The sequence below is a fragment of the Lepisosteus oculatus genome, chromosome 11, assembly GCF_040954835.1.
Source record: "Lepisosteus oculatus isolate fLepOcu1 chromosome 11, fLepOcu1.hap2, whole genome shotgun sequence".
Classification (NCBI taxonomy): Eukaryota; Metazoa; Chordata; class Actinopteri; order Semionotiformes; family Lepisosteidae; genus Lepisosteus; species Lepisosteus oculatus.
In genome coordinates, this window is record NC_090706.1 from 2,448,455 (window position 1) to 2,471,663 (window position 23,209).

Genomic DNA, 23,209 nt, shown 5'->3' on the forward strand with positions numbered 1-23,209 from the left:
TTTTTTCTCGCAGGCTACCGCCTTCAATTAAAAAAAAAAAATCGGGATGGAGCACTGGAGCTGCCTGGTTTAATATCAGACTGAGTAGGGAAACGGGCGTTGGTATTTTCCCGGATTCCCAGCTTGATTCACAGCACACAGATGTCGCTATAGCGGGCTCAGCTGGGTAGTTCTGACAGGCTAACATGCTCTTCCTTTTCCGCTGTCAGTCGGTGCTTTTTTTATCCCAAGTTTGACCCTGGCAGCTATTTCCTCTCCTCTCTCGCGCTATAAAGTCCCCACGCGTTCCGCACGCAGTCTCTTTCCCTGGCCACAAAACAGAGCGAGTGTGAGCACTCACTGCTCTTTCACAACTTCAAGAAAAAACACAAAAAAATAAAAAAACACAAAATACACAAAACCTGTGAAAAAAATACCGGAACTTCAAGACAAGGCGGAAAAAAAGGAAAATTAAAAAAAAACGCAAAATAATACTTTTTTTGTTTTATTTTAATTCTTGATATTTACAGAAGGCCTCGGGCTTGGATTGCCTGAAGTTTTAAAGACGAGAATTTCCATTACAATTATCAGTAAGAAGAAACAATATTCTTAGCAAGACACTGCACTGTTTAAAAGGACTCAGTATCCCAGATTGAGGTTATTTTGGGACTCTATTTTTCCTTTCTTCAGCTAAGATTTTTTATTGAAACTTTTACAGCATCCAGGCTTTTTGTCTACAAATACTGACAAAATAATTTCACATTAGCGGTGGATCCATTGACCTCGACTAAATTAAACTGTGCAGTTCGGGGAGCGCAGCTGTTGTGCTTACTGAACATTACAACACACACACACACGTACATAAATCCACCGAAACATCTCAGCCGTCCGCTATTCAAATCCGAACAATGAACACTGCGACAGCAGGGAGTTACCCGATGGCTTCTCTTTATGTCGGCGACTTGCACCCCGATATCACTGAGGCGATGCTCTACGAAAAATTCAGCCCCGCCGGCCCGGTTCTGTCCATTCGGGTCTGCCGCGACATGATCACCCGCCGCTCTCTGGGTTACGCCTATGTGAACTTTCAGCAGCCCGCAGACGGTAAGCACAGTATATACTTCGTGTTGGTGCGTTTGTGTGTGTCGGCATGGCTGTGACTCTTTAAATCCCCCCACCTGCAGTGTGTCAACTTGGGCAGAAGCAGAGCAGCGCTCCCTCTCCCCCGTGCGCGTTTTTCGTACTGCGGTGAAAAGACGCAGGAAGCCTGATGCTCTCGCCCAGCTCACATGCGTTGTGTACAGTATTAACACGGTGAAGGAGGAGCAATAAAAAAAAACACCATTGCATATAGAGAGCTTATGGGGTCTGTCGTGTCTAAACACAACGGCATGGTCTGAAAGGATTCTGGTAACAATAATTGATTAGATCTTCGATCAGTACGTTTTTGCTTCTCCTGCATGCTAAACGGCAGGGCGCAGTGAATTTACTTGAGATGTGCGGTGAAGTATAAACAAAGTGCGAGGAACTAAGTAGAGGGTATAAAAATGGCAAAGCAGCTGAAGGGGTTTTAGGGAGCATTGCAGGCTGACTGTTGGGGAGCTTCCTCTGGAGTTTAAGCCCACAGACACAAACACATACTGTACCTCCACAGCCAGGTGCAAGTCCACCTGTCATCATTACTTGTGGGTTCTGCGCCCCAGCAGTTCGGGAGAGTGAAGACTCGTGCAGAGCAGGCTTTGTCCCCCTGGAGCGATCATGCCCAGGCTTCCCCGACACTAGGTTCAGCTTCACGGCTTTGAGAACGTTTACTACAGAACATAAAAACAGTTACAGACGAGAAAAGGCCATTCCAAGACCATTCCAGCCTGTTTAGCAGCTAGCAGCTGATTGATCCAGACAGTCGGGGGATCGTTTCAACAACACGGCTGGACAGATTCCACTCTCTCGCTGTCCTGCGGCTGAAGAAGTGCCTCCGGATCTTGGTTTTAAATGCGCTTCCCTGTAGTTTCCACTTGTGAGCCCTGGTTTGTGTTTCACTGTTCGTTCTGAAGAAATACACAGGGCCGACTTTGTCCTTTTGCGGATTTTGAGTATGTGTGTTAAGGTCCCGTCATACTCCTGTCTGTTCAGGACTGAAAGGGTTCAGTTCCTTCCGTCTGTCAGGGAGGGACACTCCCTTCAGCCCCAGGATGTATCTGGTTGCTCTTGTTTGGACTGATTGCAGCAGGATCTTTCTATCACATGGTAACCAAGAGTGTGCACAATACCATGGGAAATGTAAATTTGTATAGTACTTGCATATTGTCCCCTAGTTTTACCAAGTATTTTGGTTTCCACAGCTGGGAATTATGTATTCTCACAACTCTCAGTGCTTTACTAAACTGTACCCTGCTTTTCCCATCGTCCACCACTTTTGCGACCTTTTCAGCTAAACACAGAACAAAAGTGGATAATAACGAAACAAAGAGCTGAAAGGACATCTGAGGTATGAAGAGTCTCAGACTACAGCAGGTGCGTCTTCACCTTGCCCTTCCCATCAGCCCTGTCGATTTCTGTCTCTCCTGTCTTCCCTCTGCCCCAGGCTGAGCGGCTGCAGACCAGCTACATGGAGACCTTATTCTTCATCTCCATTCGGGCTCCCAGATTACCAAGCGCAGAAAGGCTGATTGGTTTTGCACTTTTATGAGAAACAAGCAAAGCATCAGAAGGCACCTGACAAATTGTTCTTTCGCCATCTCCATTTCTGAGCACTCAGGACAAGCAGTGCTGCTGGGCTTGCACCGCTGGCCAGTTTCAGGCAGCTACTTCTCTCGGCTGTCCCTGACTGTGCCCGTTCTGGGTCCTGTCCCTGTCTATGCCCGTTCTGGGTCCTGTCCCTGTCTATGCCCGTTCTGGGTCCTGTCCCTGACTGTGCCCATTCTGGGTCCTCTAATGACTTGCTGTTCCGCTGCCTTTAGATTTCTCATGGAAAGATGCACAGTGAAATGTTTGGTGTTGTGGTGCACTGCTCCTCCTTTTTCCACATTTGGAGCATGTCTCATCCAGAGGCCTGCTGTTCGACTGCTAGCCCGACACATACACAATGCGAGCAGGGCACAATAGAGACTTTGTTCGTGGACTCCACAAAGCAAAACCCCAAGTGTGCAATTTTTGAACAAGCCTTTATTGTGGCTTTGTCTGATTTCACGCACGGCAGTTTTTTAAAACTGTACCAGAGGGGCCTCATCCTTCCACGCTCCTCTTTTCCAGCACATGGCTTTGCTTCTTCCTGCGCTGTCACAGGCGTGACTGTTTTGTCTCGAGTGCGTGCGCAATGCTGAGCTCCTGACGTGCTCCTCATGAGGCAGAGCTGTCTAAGTCCTGGAGAGGAGCTGACCGAGGCACACAGGGACAAGCTGCCTGATATGCTGAGGGCTGTGTCTTTATAAACAGCATCAGCGGGGACTGGATCTCTGGTTCCTGCCACTCTCACTCCACAAAGACGGCGAATGTGTTATGACAGCTACCCTTAGGAATACGTTGGCAGTGCCCATCAGTGGTCATATTCAAGAGTAGAGGAACAGATGCTTTTGCTTTGGTATGCTATTCTCAGTGGGAAAAACATTTATCCAAGTTTCCACAAATAGAAAGTATATAGAATTAAATGCTGTATGTTGCTTATAAAAGCCACTTTCTCAGATCTGATGCTTCTGTGTCTTCATTTTCCTTGCTCACTTGGACACTCTGATATTTTTGGCATTCCTCTCTCACTGGAAGTCTGGAGAACCCCTTCAGTTTGTCCAATCAAGCAAAGAATTGGCTCTTTTAATTAATGTGCACCAGAAGGCACTGCACAACTGGGGAGCCAGTGGTTCACATCCCTGTGTTAACTGATTATACAAGAACCTACCATGGGTGGAACGTGACAATGGCTTATTGTATATGTGTAGTGGAATAACTCCATATGTGCATAGTACAGCATATTTCTTTTTGATGGAAGTGCCATTCAGAGCCAGCAGTGTGTATGCCGTGATAAAATATGTTGAAGCTGCAGTTTGAAACAGTTACCGGCCTGTGCTATTCATCATCTCCTTCTAGATCAATGTGCCCTCCTCCCTGAATGGCAGAGTAATGTTAAACCAATCTCTAGCCAGCACATACCTTAGAGGACCCCATGCTGCTAAATATAGCCCAAATTGTAGGGTGGCCAGGGCCTTGCCTGCTTGAAACCCCTCACCACTGAGTGTGATTCACTGGTCAGAGCATTTCATCCAAATAGAATGAGGTTGAAATGTGGACCAATATATAATTTCTAGCTTGAATAACATTTTTGAAGTCAGACGTATTTGATTATTTTTGCTAAAATTTTGAGCTCCCATGCTCGACTGTAGATGGTATTGGATGTTTTCAGTTGTTTCAGCCAAATTTGAAGGGCTTCCTTATCTGAGGTCAGATTCAGTTTTGTGTTTTACCTTCTGGGCTGATTCTACAGAGGCATTGCTTAGTTGCACTATCTTCTTAAATCTTAAAATTGTGGCTTTAGGAAATTCTCAAATGTATATATATAAAAATATAGATGCTGTTAATATTAATCATTTATAGCAACCGTAAGAACAGTAGCCAGGGATCTGTTGTTACTATCACTTTTAATGGAGTTAGTTGCTTGTATATCAACGGATATTTGTTCAAGCAAGACTTCAATTGACTGTTATATTCTGGATTGTAGAATATAATATAATGACTGTTATATTCTGAACGGGAGTGAGACACTGAATCTAGTTTTACATTGTATCCTATTGAAAGAAGAAATATAGCACAATCCAGGGTTCAGAATGGATACCATGAATAGTAAGGTAACATGATTAAACAAAAAAAGACTAATCGTAATTCTGGCCTAAGAATGCACGTTAAAATGGCCCTCTTAATGAGCAGGAGGTGTCTGCGTGATGATTCCAGTGATCTAATTTCGTGCTAGAAGCAGTTCCTTTGCTGGATGGAAGTGGTGCAGCTCGGCTTCGGGGAGGTGAGGAGGTGTGAGCAGGGCCTGTTGTAGATGAAGCTGTGAGAGGAGCCGTGTGGCTCTGGGGTACCTGACACAGGAAGGCCGCCGTGGTCGTGAGAGATCTAGGACACGGCACCATGGAGCGATCAAACTAGAATCGCGCTCCTGGGATGCGGCTGGAACTGTGCCGTCCACCAGCAAAAAAAAATCCAAAATTATTCCCAAACCTCCTTGGTGAGCCTGGGAAAAACGTCACTGTCATGCGCCACATAAAGGCAGAGCAGAGCGTTTTGAAGCTAACTGAATTTATATCGGAGTACAGAGAGGTGAGGTGCAGAAACGTAAAAAAGTGGAAGACTCTGGCAAAACATGCATCCCTTGCAGAACCCATGAAAAATACTGCCCAAGAACTCCAGAAGCTTAGTATCGGCACACTTACCACGAGTAGTGGGACTAGTCGTTAGACCAGTGATCTGATTTAGCGCAGTCATCTTCTCACCTTTGTCAATGTGTTATTTCTGCTCGTTGAAGGTCATTCAGGTCAATTCCTCACCAGGGCCTGCGGGTGTGCAGTAGGAAGTTGAGTTCACCCAACAGTGTGCTGGAGTGAGGAGCAATCCTCATGCTGTGCAGCACCAGCCAAATGAAAACAGAGGAGAGGACTAGCTCCCAGGAACACGTACTGGAAGACATCTGCTTTACTTGTCAGTGATCCCAAGTGTTACAAAACACTGTTAGCTGGACGGTTGCTAACTGTGACTCAGTTCAAGTCAGCAAACTGTTCTACCTTCTCCTCTTCCCACTGTCTCACAACCCCATAGTGCAATTGGAATAATCCGATCAATGTAAATATGGGTCCTATCCTGGCCAGCCATTAGCCTGGTCATCGAGCATCAGTGTGGGTGCCGAGTTCATATACATTTGTGCTCGTGTTTGATCTGTCCTCTTACAAAGTCCCAGGTTATTTAGGCAGAGAACTAGTCTCCTCCGTGTTCATCTAGTCTCCTCTTCAGGTTGCTGCTTTTGACTTGTGATCTTTTAAGCATGACACAACAGGAGGGAGAGTTCGAGAGCAAATCAAGAGAAAGGGATGGATGTCAGGTGGGTCAAAGGGGAGTTTTTAATCCGATTTCTTGACAGCTTTCTTTGTCTTTGGGCACATTTTTGTTTGAGAGACATTGGTTCATGCCTGGGGGCTGAAAACCGGTCCCTCCTCCCACCCTCTGCTCCGAGCAGGTGTTCCGTTTTTGGGGGGCCCACTGCTGCCTGCGCTGACTCTCTCCCCCCTGCTCCCCCAGCCGAGAGGGCTCTGGACACCATGAACTTCGATGTGATCAAGGGCAAGCCCATCCGCATCATGTGGTCGCAGAGAGACCCCTCGCTCCGGAAGTCAGGCGTGGGCAATGTCTTCATCAAAAACTTGGACAAGTCCATCGACAACAAGGCGCTCTACGACACCTTCTCTGCCTTCGGCAACATCCTGTCCTGCAAGGTAGGTGTGGGCGTACTGCGGGAGAGCGCTACAGGCTTTTCCCAAAGGGGCAGATGAGCCATGGGGCAGGGAGTGTAGACCAGTCTGTATTAAAGAGCTGTGCACAGGGCAGTGCGTGGCCCAGAGAGCTGTGCACAGGGCAGTGCGTGGCCCAGAGAACGATGGACCGGGCAGTGTGTGGCCCAGACCTCCGCCCTGTCCAGGCTCTGTAACCAGGCTCTCTCTCCTCCCGCCGCAGGTGGTGTGCGACGAGAATGGCTCCAAGGGCTACGCGTTCGTCCACTTCGAGACGCAGGATGCCGCCGACCGCGCCATCGAGAAGATGAACGGGATGCTGCTAAATGACCGCAAGGTGTGAGTGTCCAGAGAGGTGGACAGCCAATCTGCCAAAGTTCACTGAGGGAATCTGCTTTGCAACCAGGGGTCTTCCATTCCTGTCTGCTGCAGGGTCTTCCTTTGTCACTAGTCTTGAATTATTCAAGTGGCCGGTTCAGTAATAAAGCATTGGTAGGATTCTCCTGCAGTGGAGAATGGAGTGGAAGTGCAATGCGTTCATCTCCAGTGAAGATGGAACTTTTCTTCTCCACATTCACATTTTTAACACCTTGACAAGTCTTTTACAGCACTTATGTTGCCCAGCCTTTCACTGTTTGCCTGTACATTCCTTTAGAGCTTGCAGATGTGGAGCATCTGCTGTTCCCAACCATTTTAAGAACCACGCCAAGCATTTCAAGCCAACAACAGAGAGAGCAGTGGCAGCTCCTCCCACTCTGGTTTTCTCTGGTTCTGTTTCCCGGACATTTTGAATTAAGTTTCTTTGATTCAACTTGTTTTTAGTGTGAAAGGTCAACAGATCACTAAAAAAATAATGGGGAAAAAATGTTTTGGCAAAGATGTGTAGGTAGGTGCTGATCAACAAATGCTAATCACCTGCTTAGGTTCCTGATCTGACACTGAAGCTGAATTCAGGTGAATTAATACCAGATTGCTTCTGGAATTGTTTATCAATAGTTATTGATGACGTATGTATCATGCTGGCTCATTGTCTGGGAGAAGGTTGAAATTTCATGCATCGGGAATTTGATGGAATGTGGTATGTTTGTGCAGGTGCTGGCTGACTGCTGAAAAGATGCTCGGTCAAGCATGATGAAGGCAGTCTTAAAATAAATGCTCTGTTAGTATACCACCGGCTTTTGGCCTCCACTCCTGCGGAAGTTCATCGGGTGCCAGGAGACAAATACCCTCCTCAAAGTTATAGAAGGAGCTGCCAACCTAGAGTAACATGCTGGCTGAGGGCATGCCCATCTGTCTTGTCTGTCTGTGTCTGTCTGCCTGCGCGTGTAACCTGGTTGTGTGTTTTAGTGATGCATCAGGAATGCAGTTCTGGAGGAATGAGAAGGGAGAGGGCTGGATGGCAGGTACAGTTGAAGCACACTAGGCCACTCTTACCTTAATCACCCTGAGCCAGACTCCCCTTGGAGTGTCCATGTGTCTGTGTGCCTGCTGTCTGATGGATAGGGATGTGGGCTGTTGTCACTGCAATGCTGATCATCCTGGAGAGTTGTGAATACAGCACTCTAGCACTCTGGCACCCTAGACCTGTTTGCTTGGTTGTGACCATTAAGAAGGTAGCAGATCTGTGAAATATATGGGAAACATACTTCACCTCATGTTTTCACCTGTTCTATGTGAACTTATACATCAGTCAACTCTTTGACTTTGTAGACCGGTATGTTTGTTTTTCATTACTGGAAGACATGTCCTGCATTTAATCTCCCGAAATGACATTTTTCAGATTTTGTTGTCGTGTCTAGAAAATGCATTCGTCCTGGTGATGGATCTTTTTGTTTTTTCTGTGTTATGTATACACTGCTGTGCAAAGGTTTTCAACAACATTCAGACACAAATCAGAGATTCGATATACATATGTACTGTATTAACCATCAACAATTTAGTGAAAGCCTCCGCATTCTAATATTATAACTATGACTGTTAATAAAGCTGATTTTGAGTGAGGAGGAACCAAGCTGATCACAGCAACTCATGGTAGACTGTACAGAAGCAACCAGTATGACGTGTTGTAACTAATCAATTACATTTACCTGTCAGAGCTTATGGAATAATTGCCAGTTATTTATCTTCATCATTAGCATAATCTTTTCCTCTCTACTACACATACAGAAAGCTGAAAGACTATTTTGTATACTGGAAACATGATGTGTCAGGATTAAGTGTCAGCCTAAAAATATGTATGCGTCTGTATAACAAAGGAAAATTTGAAAAGAGCAGAGTATTCCAATGTCTTATATGTTTTGCACAACACTGTATATATATTTTTCTCAGATTTGTAATGTGAAGGTATGGTCAAACAAGACCAGTGCTTCTGACAAAAAAACAGCAGAGAGGTAGGCAGGGACTCTCTTATCCCACATCACCAGAGGCACATGAGCATTTTGGTTCACTCCCTGCCTGTCTAGGTTTGTGGGACGGTTCAAGTCCCGGAAGGAGAGGGAGGTGGAGCTGGGGGCCAAAGCCAAGGAATTCACCAACGTGTACATCAAGAACTTCGGAGAGGACATGGACGATGAGAGGCTGAAGGAGCTCTTTGACAAATACGGTGAGGCCTGCTAGGATCTCTGGCAACAGCTTCTCACTCCGTCCCGCTCCAGGTGTCCCAGTACACAAGAAACGCTGCAGACCATCTCGGAGGCATCTCGGTACATGTGGTGCGCTTGGTCGTGATCATGTGATTAAACAGGGGGTCTCATCCATCCTTTCTGTAACGTGATGACCAAAACTGTACAGTATTCAAAATGAGGCCTTGCAAATGCATTATACAGCTTTAAGTTGTTCAAACTAGTCCTTCATTCAGAGGTTTGTGGCTCCAGTCCTGTAGATTTTAGAGTTTGATGTAGTTAAAATGTAGAACATTTGAAAATAGTGTCCTGCTTACTAAATAGGCAGATGTTCATTCCAATATTTTTTTCAGGTGTGAATGAGAAGCAGAGATGTTGTGGATCTTCGGGTCCAGGGTTATACTGATAACGGTCAATTTAGCAACAAAGGTTTAACTTCAGTTTGCTTGTCCAGCGATAGCAGAGACTGGATTGGGAATGACGTTACCCCTTGCGTTCCTGGCGGGACTTTTCCGGTCTAGATTGTCACGGTCACCCCGATCCTCAGTGACCAGCCTGTCTGTCTTCGTCCTCGCAGGTAAAACTCTCAGCGTCAAGGTCATGACAGACCCCAGTGGCAAATCCAAAGGCTTCGGGTTTGTGAGCTACGAGAAGCATGAAGACGCCAACAAGGTCAGAACCCTCAACCTGGTGGGGCGGAGGAGGGGGGCCTTTCCAATTCCAATGTGACCATCTTTATTTAATTGATTAATTGATTTCTAACAAAGAAATGTCATCATTATGATGGGCAGTCTGACTATTGTGGACGTGAGCTGGAATGTGGCGGCAGCTGTAAATCAGCTGTGGTCAGTAAGATCACTTAAACTACACTTGCTTTCAAAGCTGAGTCGCAAAGGTTGGGGTCATAATCCCACCAAAGTGTTATTATGCTTGAAAGAGCTTGGATTTGGGGGTCCACTGATATCAAGCCCAGTACCCTATCTAGATACTGTTTCATTCATTCTGTGGGTGCACTGTGGGGAATGGGAGTGAGCCTGTAAGCCTCTTGGGCACCCCTGCCCTTGCCTTCATCTCTGCAACTGGGCTAGAAATGGCGAGACAGTGAGACAAGGTCAATCTATGTCTCCATCTTACACACTTCCCTGCATTTTTACAATGCCAGGGCGGGAACGTCAAAGCTTTTCAAAACTGCTCTGCTAATGTTTCCCCCTCAGACCAGGACTGCCCCGACTTTGTAGGCTTTAGAGAGAACTAGGCATCCTAGTTGTAGTATTAGAAACAGCATTTAGAGTGAGTCAGTGGGTGCACATTTTTTGGGAACCAGATGGACGCTTCACTCTCCAGGATGTGGGAGTATGTAAATTATGGAAAAGTACGTAAATTCGCTCTTGGCAGACGAGTCTGCAAGGGCCAGATTGCACTGTCGCTGAACCCGCAACACTGTTCTGTGCTGAGCCTGGCCTGTTCTGTGATCCCCCAGGCGGTGGAGGAGATGAATGGCACCGAGCTCAACGGGAAGATGGTGTTTGTGGGGCGCGCGCAGAAGAAGATGGAGAGGCAGGCGGAGCTGAAGAGGAAGTTTGAGCAGCTGAAGCAGGAGAGGATCAGCCGGTACCAGGTCTGTGAGCAGGGCCCTCACAGAGCCACCCCTGCAAACCCTGCAGCACCTCTGTGTAATTCAGTGTCCACCCTGCAGTGCCCAGAAGGCACAGACACCCCACAGCACTGACACAGTACCTGCCCCTGGGGTCCAGTCTTCTCACTGTCATTTCAGCGGGGCTCACTTAACCACCTCACTGAACACTTAATTGCACTAATCAGCAAATCACGACAGCACACGAGCTCACGTACAGTACGTATACAAGTGCAACTCGAAACATAATGTGTGTCATGGACACAGAGGCCCTAATTTCTCCTGTGTCGGTCTGCAGGGTGTGAACCTCTACATCAAGAACCTGGACGACACCATCGATGATGAGAAACTGCGGAAGGAGTTCTCTCCTTTTGGCTCCATCACCAGCGCAAAGGTCAGCTGCTGTCCAGAGAGCGAGGGAGGGTGGGGCATGGGCAAGCAGTGGGTAGCACTAATGTGTGTGTTCATGTGCCAGGGATCGCATAGTACCTCCTGAGTGCTTTTCATGCTGAGATTATTCATCTGTCCCATTTTCCTAATTGACATGCCATTGTATGACATAACTTTGGGAGTTGGGGAATTGAAGCGATTCTGCTTCTACGCGAGGCATCAGAGGAAAGTTCTTACAGTCGTGTTTGGCAGAAAACAATTTCAGAAGCTCTGTGTTAATGGTGTCTCACTTCTCGCTCACAGCCCAGCATTTGGTCTAGCTGCTCGTTAACGGGCCTACGTAAAACTTCACTGCGGTAGGTCTTCCCCAGATCACAACACAACCGTAGGAAAGGACAGCACATTCAGGAGAGGCTGTAGGAACATGGTGGAGGACTGGACAGTGTTGATAAGAACGGAAGAGCATTGCAGTGCCAGCCTGCAGAGTGAAGGGCCATGCCCGTGCAGTAGGCGCTCCGGTCCTGATGCTGCTGCCTCCCTCTGTCTCCCCAGGTGATGCTGGAGGAAGGGAGGTCCAAGGGCTTCGGGTTCGTGTGCTTCTCCTCCCCGGAGGAGGCCACCAAGGCCGTGACGGAGATGAACGGGCGCATCGTGGGCTCCAAGCCGCTGTACGTGGCGCTGGCTCAGCGCAAGGAGGAGCGCAAGGCTCACCTCACCAACCAGTACATGCAGCGCATCGCCGGCATGAGGGCCATGCCCGCCAATGCCATCATCAACCAGTTCCAGCCCGCCGGCGGCTACTTCATGCCCGCCGTGCCACAGGTGCGGGGGAGAACGGGGGTGAAATGAAGCGTGGGGGTGTTTGTGCCCCCCGCGAGCTGGGGAAAGGTCACGTCTGCTTTACCTGTGTGTCTTTCTTCCAGGCCCAGAACCGAGCGACGTACTACGCGCCAAATCAGCTGACACAGATGAGGCCCAACCCACGCTGGCAGCAGCAGGGGGGCCGACCACAGGGTGAGGAGCTCTGAGCCCCCGGGGGTGAGGGGTGGGCGGGAGTGAAAGAGGAAATGGACTGTCCCGTTTTTCAGAGGGGTGGTGACCATGTGAAGCTTGAATCCTTTTGTGCTGGAAGCACCAATACATCTGCGATGCCATCGATTTTAACTGCACGTACTTTAAACAGGATAAGCAAGAGAATGCATACTGTCTGCCAGTTCACCTAATTTCCCTGCTCAAGCTCTTATCATAAATACTCCTGGGTGAGCAGAGACGCAGAGAGCTCCTTCCCTTCATCTCCTCCCCCTCTGTCCTTCCCCCTGCAGGTGGCTTTCAGGCAATGCCTGGCGCCCTGCGTCAGAGCGGGCCCCGTGCCAACCTGCGGCACCTGGCGCCCGGTTCCAGCACGCAAGGCCCCCGGGGAATCCCAGCTGGGGCGCAGAGAATGGGTAAGGAAGAGGGAAGTGCAGAAAGGGAGGATTAAAACTACGGAGCTGTGTGAGGCCTAAAAAGGTCACTTGCATTTGTCAGTTGTTGTTTTCTGATGGAAAATGAGGTCTCGGGTCAGACCTGCACTCTGGGACTGAGCTCTCGCTCTCCTGCTCTTGCTGTGTGTTTGTAGGAGGGGCTGGTCAGACCATGGGCCCCCGTCCCTCCGTGGCAGTGCCAACGCCAAGGGCCGTCCCACCCTACAAATACGCCACCAGTGTGCGCAACCCCCCGCCCCAGGTGATGCAGCCCCTCTCCCTGCAGCAGGTACGGACGGCTTCTCGGGCTCCGCTGGGGATAGACGCAGGAGGTAGTCAGCACCTACTGGTGTCGGAGGTGCCTGTCCCACACGCTCTCTCTGCCTTCCTCAGACCCAGCCGGCGGTGCACGTCCAGGGACAGGAGCCCCTCACCGCCTCGATGCTGGCCGCCGCCCCCCCACAGGAGCAGAAGCAGATGCTGGGTGATTACGAGACGCCATTGAGTGTCTTCTCACCCTCAGTGTCCTTATCGGTGCAGGAGCAGTTCCCACTTGCTGGTCGATTGGTCAGCAGCTTGGATCCAAAAAAGATGTTTAGGGATAGCTTAGTACTGAGGAGGAAGAGTTTGCTGTTCTCATCTTCTCAGCTTCATTCTCAGCTTCTCATGGATGGAGGATTCCCTCACCTCTCCCTGCTTGGGAGAAGTCAATTTCCTGTCATCCTTACTCACCTCTCATTTTCAACAAAATTACCAAAACGGGATTTTGATCAAATGTTGCACTGTATGTTACTTGCCCTTGTGTCATGATGCCTTCTGTGTGGAGCATAAGTCTGTAGAACCTACTGCTAGGGCTGACCATAAATCAGAGGTAGGGTGATTTAAAACAGGTGATTCTTAGACTGGATGCTACTTTTGAACATTATAAAATAATAATAAATCAGGCGCAATAACACAAACATTAAAAAACTAGGTCTAAGGAGATCACATTTCACCCTCTTCTTCTCCTGACTCTCCTTTACTTCCTCTCTCTCAATCCAGGGGAGCGCCTGTTCCCCCTGATCCAGGCCATGCACCCCAGCCTGGCTGGGAAGATCACCGGAATGCTGCTGGAGATCGATAACTCAGAGCTGCTGCACATGCTGGAGTCCCATGAGTCCCTGCGCTCCAAGGTACGCGGCCGGCTCCACGCAGGGAAACTCAGCCGATGGATTACACTGATCATCCCAGGGGATCCCTGTACGTCTTTACCGACAGGATGGGAAAGCCTTCCGCAACCCGCCCACCTGGGTGACACACTGCTGCCCAACTGCACAGCAGGGCAGGTGGAGAAGCCAGGGACTGCTCTGCCACCTGGGGTAACAGGGAGTTTGTAGTAGGCTAGATCGTACAACTGGGATTTAACCATGGCGCTGAATCTCAGGGTCAGTGTCAGGGGCTCTTTTAAGAGTCACGTAGTTGGGACCTCGGTTTTAACATGTCATCCAATAGGACAACATCTGCTCTAGCAGAGTGTCTCCAGTCATACTGGGGCGGTGGTTTCATGAATTGTGATCCAAAGGGAAGAATCACCTGCTGGACCTCGAATCCCACATGCAGGAGCAATCTAGTTTTTCACCAGGGGTTTTCCCATTCTGGTCCTGCCAAAGCTGTAGTTTCCGAGATCAGAGGAGTTCAGGCTAGAAGGTGGCAGCATCCATTGCAGATACGTGGTCTTGAGTCTTATAAGCACTGTATTGCAATAATGACTGTTTGTCAGTGATTCAGGATCACTCATTCTTTAATAAAAGAGTCCTGGGGTCCCTTCCATGTGCTGAACGGCTGTACGAGCCCATTCCATCAAGACGGGGAAGCTGAATTGCATGCAGCCGTACAGCTGTGTGTTGTCCAGTCTTGTGTCTTGTTGTAATTGAATTATATTGCATTGCACTGCAATGACTCAGGTTGAAGAGGCCGTTGCTGTGCTCCAGGCTCACCAGGCAAAGAAGGACGCTGCGCAGAAGGTGGGGGTCATCACCACGGCTGCGACCTCCTGACGGGTAAGGGTGGCTGTGGCCGTGGAGGCTCTGCTCGGTGCCAGACTGCAGAAACCGCAACTTGGGGGGCTTCGCACCCCTCCGCTGAAGAAGAGCGACAGATCAGACGTGCTTGGCTGGTTCTTTCCTACTTTATGACAGAAGCAGATCTGCAATCTTTTCACTAGGCATTTTGTGCACCTCCCAGTATTGCCCTGGAAGCCTTCTCTGAACAGTGCTTCCCCCTATTGGCCATCACACCTAACAGCCACACCGCTGTTCTGTCTTTGGGACATTTTCCACGTTGTCCCAAACCTGCATCCTTCAAAGCAGGGGGCATCAAAACCTGTGCAAGGGCTTTTAAAATTTCCAGCGACTGCGTCTGTTATCCTGGGGCTTGCTGTGGTTTGTGCTACACTGTGACATACCATGCCTCTTACCACTCAGCTATACTTCACTCTGCTTTTGCTGTGGTACAGCATCTGATCTGATCTGATCGATACAGGAGGCAGCGGAAGATGTGCTGCGTGGTGGGGGTGGGTGGGGGGGGGGGGGGGGTGACATGTGCTTACAGAAGGGACATGGGGGGCTTTTTTCCAGGAAAGGGGAATAAAGGTTTCTTTCATTTTCCAGGCTTTTTCAAGAACTAGACCCAAAGAAGAGGGATCCAGTGGTCTTCGCTGTCGCATTTACCTGGTTCTTCCTGTAAACTGAATGCAAAAATAAAACCATACTTGAACAACTTAAAAAAAACATATAATTACAATTCTTTTAAATTATATTTTAGTAATTAATAAATGAAATATATATATATTTAAATTATATAAGTACAAGCTGAAAGGGGGATTTGTTTTTAACAAATACTATACTTGAACTGTTTGTTTCTTGTGGCCAGGACTGTTTTTTTTTCTCTCCCTGGGGAAAAAAACTTTTGACTGCAGGCTTTTGAGTTGTGGTGATTTGATTGGGATGGTTGAAACCTCCGACCCCTGTAATCCCTGGATGGTGTGACTTTCTCAATAAAGGATGAAACATTGATGAACTTGCCCCTGGGTGTGTCTCTATCCTTACCCTCTCGTTCCCTTCTTGTTCGCCTCGTCTTATCCTCTTGTTAGAGGGCAACACCAGTTTTTCCACGGGAACCGTAAAATGCATCTTTTTTTAAAACAGTTTGAAGCGGACAAACAAATCCCACAGTACTGAAATTCATCCAGCGACACAACCTACTTGATGTCTTTTTAGCCGCCAATCTTCAGCGGTCATATAGGCTCAAAACAAAAACTACGGCAATTTAAAAATGGGTGTAATTTCTGCCTAACACTGAACTCGGACGCGCACAATCTCACGGATCTATACTGAACCACGTGTGGGACTTACTGCCGCACGGAACGGACATCTGAAGGAGTTGCACAGGAAAGGGCGGGGTTTATGTTGGGTCAAAGGGCACAGTGAAGATGGCGGCCGCCAAGCGTGTGCTGTATGTTGGTAAGTTGTTTAAAAAACTGCTTTTGTGAATTGTATGAAGAAATAAGAAAGTTTGAATGACATTTTACTGCTCTGTAAGATACGGTTCTTTCTTTGTCTTAGTCTTGAAGATTAGGTTTCAATAAGTGTTAATGGTTTCTTGGTGAACTCATTCCTTGATCCCCAATGCCCATCTCACCATAGTGTCTTTTGATAAACACTTTGTTTTTAATTTAAAGGATGAATTGCAAAAGCATGCCGTGCATTTAAAAAAATAGCCCTGGCTGGCAGCGGTACCTCTAGCAGATTCAAACGATGAGCGGGACAATGACGTAATTAAAGCGACAGATTACAGTTGCACTTTACTATGTTTTGTGAAAAGCTTGACCACCACATGCGTATCCCTTAAATGTCGATTGTTTTTATTCTGAATGGTTTATTTCTGTTCAGTTTTAGTCTTTTGCTGTTTGAGACGCTTGTCAGCCCCGATTTAAGTTGACATATTGGGAAAACACCGACTTGATGGTTGCACCCAGGCACTATTTGAAGTCCTTTGAGTACTCTTGTGGACTATTGTATGAGTTGATGATCACGCCCAACTTGTCTACTTCTCAGAAAGCAATATGATAGAAACAAGTGTTAGCTTAACAGACGTTTGCTTAAATTGATGTTTTGTTAAAATGATTGGTAAGTCGAGATAAAAGTGAGTGAAAGGATATAGTAAAACTGGTAAATGTTTTGTGTGGATGTATAGTTATACTGTATACTGTTTTTGAGTAGCTAAGTCTGAAACACACATTTAGTCTCACTTCTGTTCTACAACCTCCTTTTATTTCATTGATTCTCATGGAAAAAGCCCCTGTGTGCTAGCTCACATGGGCAAAAATCCTAACCTCCACGTTTACCTTGTTCTTGCGTTGTTCTACTGGGGAGCAATCCCCCTATATATCCCATTAGGTCCCTAATGCCGGCGTCACACTACGTGACTTTTCCTAGGATTTTCAGTTGTAGCCTTCATGTACACGATCGGAAGAAACTCACAGCGAGTTGTAGAGTCGCAGTGTGCGCCCGTTACCGTCAGCTGTGTAGTGTGACACCCCCAGCGACTCAGTCATAGCGCTCTTAACAGCCCCCACCACTCTCTGCAACTCGCTACGATAAAATCACACCGTTTGATTTTCTGGTAGCGAGTCGCAAGTCGTAGTGTTGTGCAGTGAGCCAGGTGTGTACTCGTGAGATAATGTGCCCATTATATTACACGTTCTAGCGCAATACTAATTTGTTTACACTATTTGTTTTAAAGGTGTTTTATATTTTTAACTGTTTTATTTTTGTAAATTCGTTCTATATTTATAAAGAAGAATGATATTTTTGAAGGGGTCTATTTGTGGAAAACAATGCCTGTGTCACCCTTGTCAGGATGTTTCCGTGCTCGTCCTCCATGTTGTTTGTTTACTTTCGCGCGGCGCTCCTCCTCCTATTCCAGTGTGCTCTACGTTGATGGGCTGCCAAAACGAGGGGACCCCACGGTACTTTTGCGGTGCAACACGAGATTTGAAACTGTGATGAAACGTCGTGAGGGAATCGTGTAATTAGTCACCCCCTGCTTTTCCTAGTCGTATAATTTGACGCCCTCTAGGACAGAAAAGGCAGCGAGATTCAGCAGCTGCAGTCGTTAAATTTGACATGCTCTCTGACTAGAAGTCCGTATAGGCCTGTAGTGTGATGCCGACGTGCGGCGGGGACCCTTTACTGACGCTTGGGGATCGCCTTGGTCACGTGTGAGTCTCCCTGTCTCGCAGGTGGCCTCGCGGAGGAGGTGGACGAGAAGGTTCTGCACGCGGCGTTCATTCCCTTTGGCGACATCACCGACATCCAGATCCCTCTGGACTATGAGACAGGTTAACACACACGCTGCGAAAAATGGTTTCCCACATGTCTTGCAGAAAACGATAGGGCCGCCAAAAATTAACTGTCCAGCCTTGGAAGTAGTCTGACAGCAGTGTTGCCATTACTATAGTCAAAGGACTATCAGTTTGGTGCTAAAGGTGGTTCTGGCTGAGCAGGAGGTGCCACTCTTCCATCTGGACCAGTTTCCTAACCAAAGCTCCACACAGGTGACTGGACCTCCCCTGCTTTAGCAGGTGCCACACTTCAGATGAGATGTGAAGACCCGGTCCTTACTGCTTTGTCTTTAAAGCATGAAAGAATAGAGGTGTTCTCTACAATATCAAAGCTAAATTGCATTTGGGTTTGAATGATTTGGGTTCCCTAAAGTTCCTTTTTATTGGTTTTCCAAATAGAAACTGTGTTGAAGTCGATGCAGGTTTCTTTCATGGAACAACTGGATTTAGTCACGGGATCAGTAAGCTTCTGACTACCAAGCAGGCTAGATGGACCAAACGGCACCCTTTCGCTTGCAAACTTTGTGTTATTGTGAAATGTTGTCTGTTCTTTTAATACCTGTACTGCTCTCTGTTTGCAGAAAAGCACAGAGGATTTGCATTTATTGAGTTTGAGCTGGCTGAGGTGAGTGTTGTCTCTTGTGAGGGTCTGACTTCTTCCTAAAAACGTTAACAATTTAACTCGTAGTTGTAGTGTCTAATGTAATATCAAATATCCATCACCTCATCGTAAAAGTATCTAATGATCTTCCTGTACTTTAGAATGTTTACTCAAAAACACATTCTGATTTGTTGACTCTTCAACCTGTCTACAAAATAGTGGAGATAGTTTGGAGAGCCGCTGAATGGATCTCTCATCTGAAGTGGGTGCAGTGCAGTGATTGGCCTGTCTCTGCAGTGTCTCATTGCTTAGCTCTACAATCCTGGTCCTGGAGAGCTCCTGCAGCCTTAACAGGCATCACTAAATGCTCAGTGAGCAGAGGTTTGGACTACCCATTAAACAACTGATTGTGTCAAGCAGAAGACATTGCAGCTAGCCAGGACCAGAGTTGCAGACCCTTGCTATAAGGAGATGATAAAATTAACACTCATTTCCTTTTTTACATAATGATTTTACCAGTAAATATAGTGATCTTTTAATAGCATGGTCAGAGCAAAGAAATATTAAAAGTACTTTCACATAAGAACTTGCTCAGAAGTTTAAACAGGTTTTTTTCTTCTTCTGCCTAATTTTAATCACCCGCTGAATTTAAACTGTGCTGCTTCTGTGTTTAATTTTTTGTGTGTGTTATTTCTCTCAACCAGGATGCTGCAGCCGCCATCGACAACATGGTGAGTAAGACAGCAGCCAGCCCTCCCTTCAGTCCACTCAGTACTGTTTTTCGTGTGTCCTGTAGCACTGCTTCCTGCAATAAGGCCTTTGCATTTCTGTCTTGTCTGAATACTGTTTCCTCTTATTTACGCTATGCATGTGCAAACCAGTAATTAAAGCTGCTGTTCAGAAGTGATCAAACAATTCATGGTAAAATGCCGGAGCTTTCACTAGATGGTTTCTGCTAGATGGAGCTGAATTTGCAGTGCACTTGCCTCTTCCCTGTGTTCCCTGAGCTGAAGCAGGGTGGTCTCAGTGGGAGCTGGGCCAGGGCTGTGCAGTCATGTGCCCTGTGGTCTCTGTGTCTCCCCGGCAGAATGAGTCAGAGCTGTTTGGCCGGACCATCAGAGTGAACATCGCCAAGCCCATGAGAATCAAGGAGGGCTCCTCACGCCCAGGTGAGAGGCGCAGAGTGCCACCTGTTTCAAATCTTATTTTACCAGTAATATTAAAATTGGTATACATGTATATGGTGCTCACTGGAGATCTTTACAGGTTTTGGGTAGAAACTATCCATCATTCAAGCTCTATAGAAGCTGTGTTAACACATGGAACATGAAGAGAAAGACCCTACAGGACAGGCAGTGATTTTCTCAGGGTCATACAGGGTCTGTCTGCGGTTATCCCCAACATTAACAGTCCCTTTCTCCTGCCTTTCTCTCCTCCCCCCCCAGTGTGGTCAGATGACGACTGGCTGAAGAAGTTCTCGGGAAAGACCACAGAGGAGGCTGAAGGAGCAGAGCCAGCCGCAGAGCAGGCCAGCTCAGAGACGCAGGAGGTACGTCGGTGTGCGCGTGTTTCCATTGGGAGAGAAAGTGGTTCGCTGGCCCACAAGTGCATGCGCATGTGTCAGCGTGTGTGTGTTGAATATGCGATGTGTGAGTTGGCGTGTCCACGTGCGTTCCAGACTGACTCCGACTGCTCTGGTCTGACCACTGTGTTGCAGGGTGAGCCACCGGCCAAGAAGGGGCGTGTCAACCCCCAGGTGTACATGGACATCAAGATCGGCAACAAGCCTGCAGGCCGCCTGCGGTTTCTGCTGCGCGCGGACATTGTGCCCATGACCGCAGGTACAGCAGCTCGCGGGCTCGTCCGGGACACCCTGTCACTGTGAGCTCCAGCACACCCTCCCTGCCACAGCTTCTTTTGATCAAGCCCCGGGGCATCGTTGAGTCGATCGATGATGGATCGGTTTCGATCTCTTGTGTTTGTTGCCGTTTTGCGATTTGGGCGGTTGCACGTGAAGTTCTTTGGGAAATTGTCGAGTTGTTAAAGGCTTGGCAGCGTTGTGTCGGATGGCAGTGCAAGCTGCTGCCTCCTTGTAGCTGGTGATCTTGCCGGCTCTCGGAGGCCGAACAGGGCTGCGCCTGGCGAGCGCTGGGGTGGCAGACTTTTAAAGGCTAACCAATCTGGTTGCTGCTGTGAGTGGTGTTGCCAGACCAGTAGGTGGTGCTTTCCCCTGTGGACTGGAATTTTGAAAAAACAAAGTTCCAGTATGGTGACTGGGAACAGTGTTCTGTCTTCTTCACATAAGAAGGTAAACTGAGGTCCCGACTGCTTGGTCATTGAAGATATCCTTGCTTGATTTGAAGGTATCCATGCACAGTCTAGACTGCCCAGATTTCTCCTTTAATTGGCAAAATAATTTCTCACTTCTGCATGACCCAATCCCAATAACATGTGGGGGGTGCATGTGCATAATGACAACCACCTGTCACCCAGGTGGGAACAGTACGTCAGTGGTGGGTGGAGTGGATCCTCTCTTCTGTGTAAAGAGTTTGGGATGAAAAGTAGGAGAGAAGCGCCAGGAATTGCAGTTGTTAATGGTTGAAGGGGTTCTGGCTGCATTTTTTGTAAGATGGCCCCTTAATTAGAGCAAACCTGCAAGAACTGCTTTCCTGGAGGGTGGTAGGTCAGCCTGGCTCGGATTCCGCTGGGCGTTGGGAACGGTGCAGTCTCACGCGCGCTGTCTCTCCCCCCGCGGCAGAGAACTTCCGCTGCCTGTGCACCCACGAGAAGGGCTTCGGCTTCAAGGGCAGCAGCTTCCACCGCATCATCCCGCAGTTCATGTGCCAGGGCGGCGACTTCACCCACCACAACGGCACCGGCGGCAAGTCCATCTACGGGCGCAAGTTTGACGACGAGAACTTCATCCTGAAGCACACCGGGCCAGGTGGGGGCGCCGCGTTCGGCAGGGGGCGGGGTGTTGCCGTGGCCTCTGGGGGCTGCAGGCTGTGAGGGGGGGCGCAGACAAGGTGACAAGGGGCGAATTTCGATCTTGCAGCTCGCCTGAACGAAGTCTGCACACGCGTCTGAACCTGCATCTGTTCTGCAGGAGGTTTTCAAACGTAGTCGTTATTTTGGATGAGGAATATTTAGAGGTTTATTTTGTTTTGGAAAAAGGGTTGTGACTTTGTGGAAGATGACTTGGGGGGAAAAAATTAAGGAACTCTAGTCTTGTGCAGCATTTTGAAGTGCTTAATACTACTGCAGCACCTGACTTTGTCTGTTTTGTGTTGCAGCAGGTAAAGTTTAAACCTCCTAATTCTGTTTTTCCTCTTTACCCCAAGTGCGCTGCAACAGATTTTGCTAGCAGCGTTTGAAAAATAATTTACAGTGAATGCCATTCATTTTAATTCACATAGTATTCACAAGTTTTCATGGGAGAGGGAGGCTTACTGTACCTCAGCGGGTCTCCTGAGTCTCCTGGGGTGTCGTCCTTCTGCTGCAGGGCTGCTGTCCCTGGCCAACTCCGGCCCCAACAGCAACGGCTCCCAGTTCTTCATCACCTGCGACAAGACGGACTGGCTGGACGGCAAGCATGTGGTGTTCGGGGAGGTGATGGAGGGCATGGATGTGGTGAGAGCTATGGAGGTGAGCACTGGGCCAGACGGGGGGTTCAGGAGAGGAGGGGCTGAGCAGGGGGCAGGAGAGACTGGGGTTCAGGAGAGGAGGGGCAGGGGGCTGGAATGACCGGTTTATTAACTGATCCCTTACTAGTCAGTTTATATACAAAAAAACCTTCTTCAGTTCACCCATCTAATGTTGATCACATTCAAGCAGAAGTGCATTTCTGGTAGACTTAGTAGACACATGCAGTGCGTGTGTAAAGCTTAGTGGTGCATCCTGATTTTAAGTATATGAGTAGCACACTTACTTACCTTCTGATGGCTCTTCATGTGTTTTTCTTCTCAGGCTCAGGGTTCGAAGGATGGCAAGCCCAAACAGAAGGTGATCATTTCAGACTGCGGGGAATATGTGTAGCAGCAACGCTGCACAGCCCAGGAAAAACTTTGGTTTGGGCGGAGAACTGTGAGCTCTAAGGCTGGTTTACGATCCCAGTGCATCGATTCAGTGGTGCAGTTCTGTGTGATTATCACCCCACTTGGCATTGCAGGGTTACAGAGAGATGCTGAAGAGCTGAGCTGCGTCAACCATTTAAAACCCAAATATGTGCAGACATTTTGGGGTTCTATCTGAAGTGCTCCTTAATTCTACCATTTGAATTTAAATGCATCCTGCACAATATTAGCCTTAAAGCTTTCACGTGGTCCTGTTAATGAAATATATTGATCCCTACTTGGAATTGGGCCTCACAGATGGAGAAACATAAAATCCAGCTGTTCCAGATAACCCGATGAGTACAGCAATCAGGTTTTGAAGAAAAAGATTGGCATCACTTAAAACTGCTGCAGATGAGTGTCTTTGCTTCTTGCAGACCTTCAGTTCCCCTCTTTCATCACGAAGCCACTGAACCCCTGATTTAAGTGTCTCTACTTAATGAGTAGGACTTTATTTCTGTTTTATAAAACATAGAACATGGTTTTGTAAATATTCATGTGAATAAATTGTTTATTAACAAATAGGTATGCAGTCC

The 23,209-nt window shown here is 47.8% G+C and overlaps 2 protein-coding genes across 2 annotated transcripts; both read left to right on the top strand.

Annotated features, from left to right (window-relative positions):
• The first annotated feature begins 310 nt into the window (after window positions 1-310).
• Window positions 311-15,638, top strand: pabpc4 (poly(A) binding protein, cytoplasmic 4 (inducible form)). Its single transcript, XM_006631219.3, has 15 exons — window positions 311-1,083; window positions 6,262-6,455; window positions 6,694-6,809; window positions 8,933-9,072; window positions 9,669-9,763; window positions 10,572-10,709; window positions 11,023-11,118; window positions 11,667-11,936; window positions 12,038-12,128; window positions 12,437-12,559; window positions 12,733-12,866; window positions 12,971-13,061; window positions 13,619-13,749; window positions 14,521-14,616; window positions 15,226-15,638. Exons 1-14 carry the CDS (start codon window positions 888-890, stop codon window positions 14,611-14,613), a joined length of 1,908 nt encoding a protein of 635 aa, XP_006631282.1. The 5' UTR covers window positions 311-887; the 3' UTR covers window positions 14,614-14,616; window positions 15,226-15,638.
• Window positions 15,639-15,983: 345 nt separating this feature from the next.
• ppie (peptidylprolyl isomerase E (cyclophilin E)) lies at window positions 15,984-23,195 on the top strand. The gene is made up of 10 exons (XM_006631222.3): window positions 15,984-16,077; window positions 17,859-17,957; window positions 18,542-18,585; window positions 19,266-19,292; window positions 19,649-19,730; window positions 20,007-20,110; window positions 20,279-20,402; window positions 21,320-21,505; window positions 22,064-22,206; window positions 22,528-23,195. Exons 1-10 carry the CDS (start codon window positions 16,047-16,049, stop codon window positions 22,594-22,596), a joined length of 909 nt encoding a protein of 302 aa, XP_006631285.1. The 5' UTR covers window positions 15,984-16,046; the 3' UTR covers window positions 22,597-23,195.
• The last annotated feature ends 14 nt before the right edge of the window (window positions 23,196-23,209 follow it).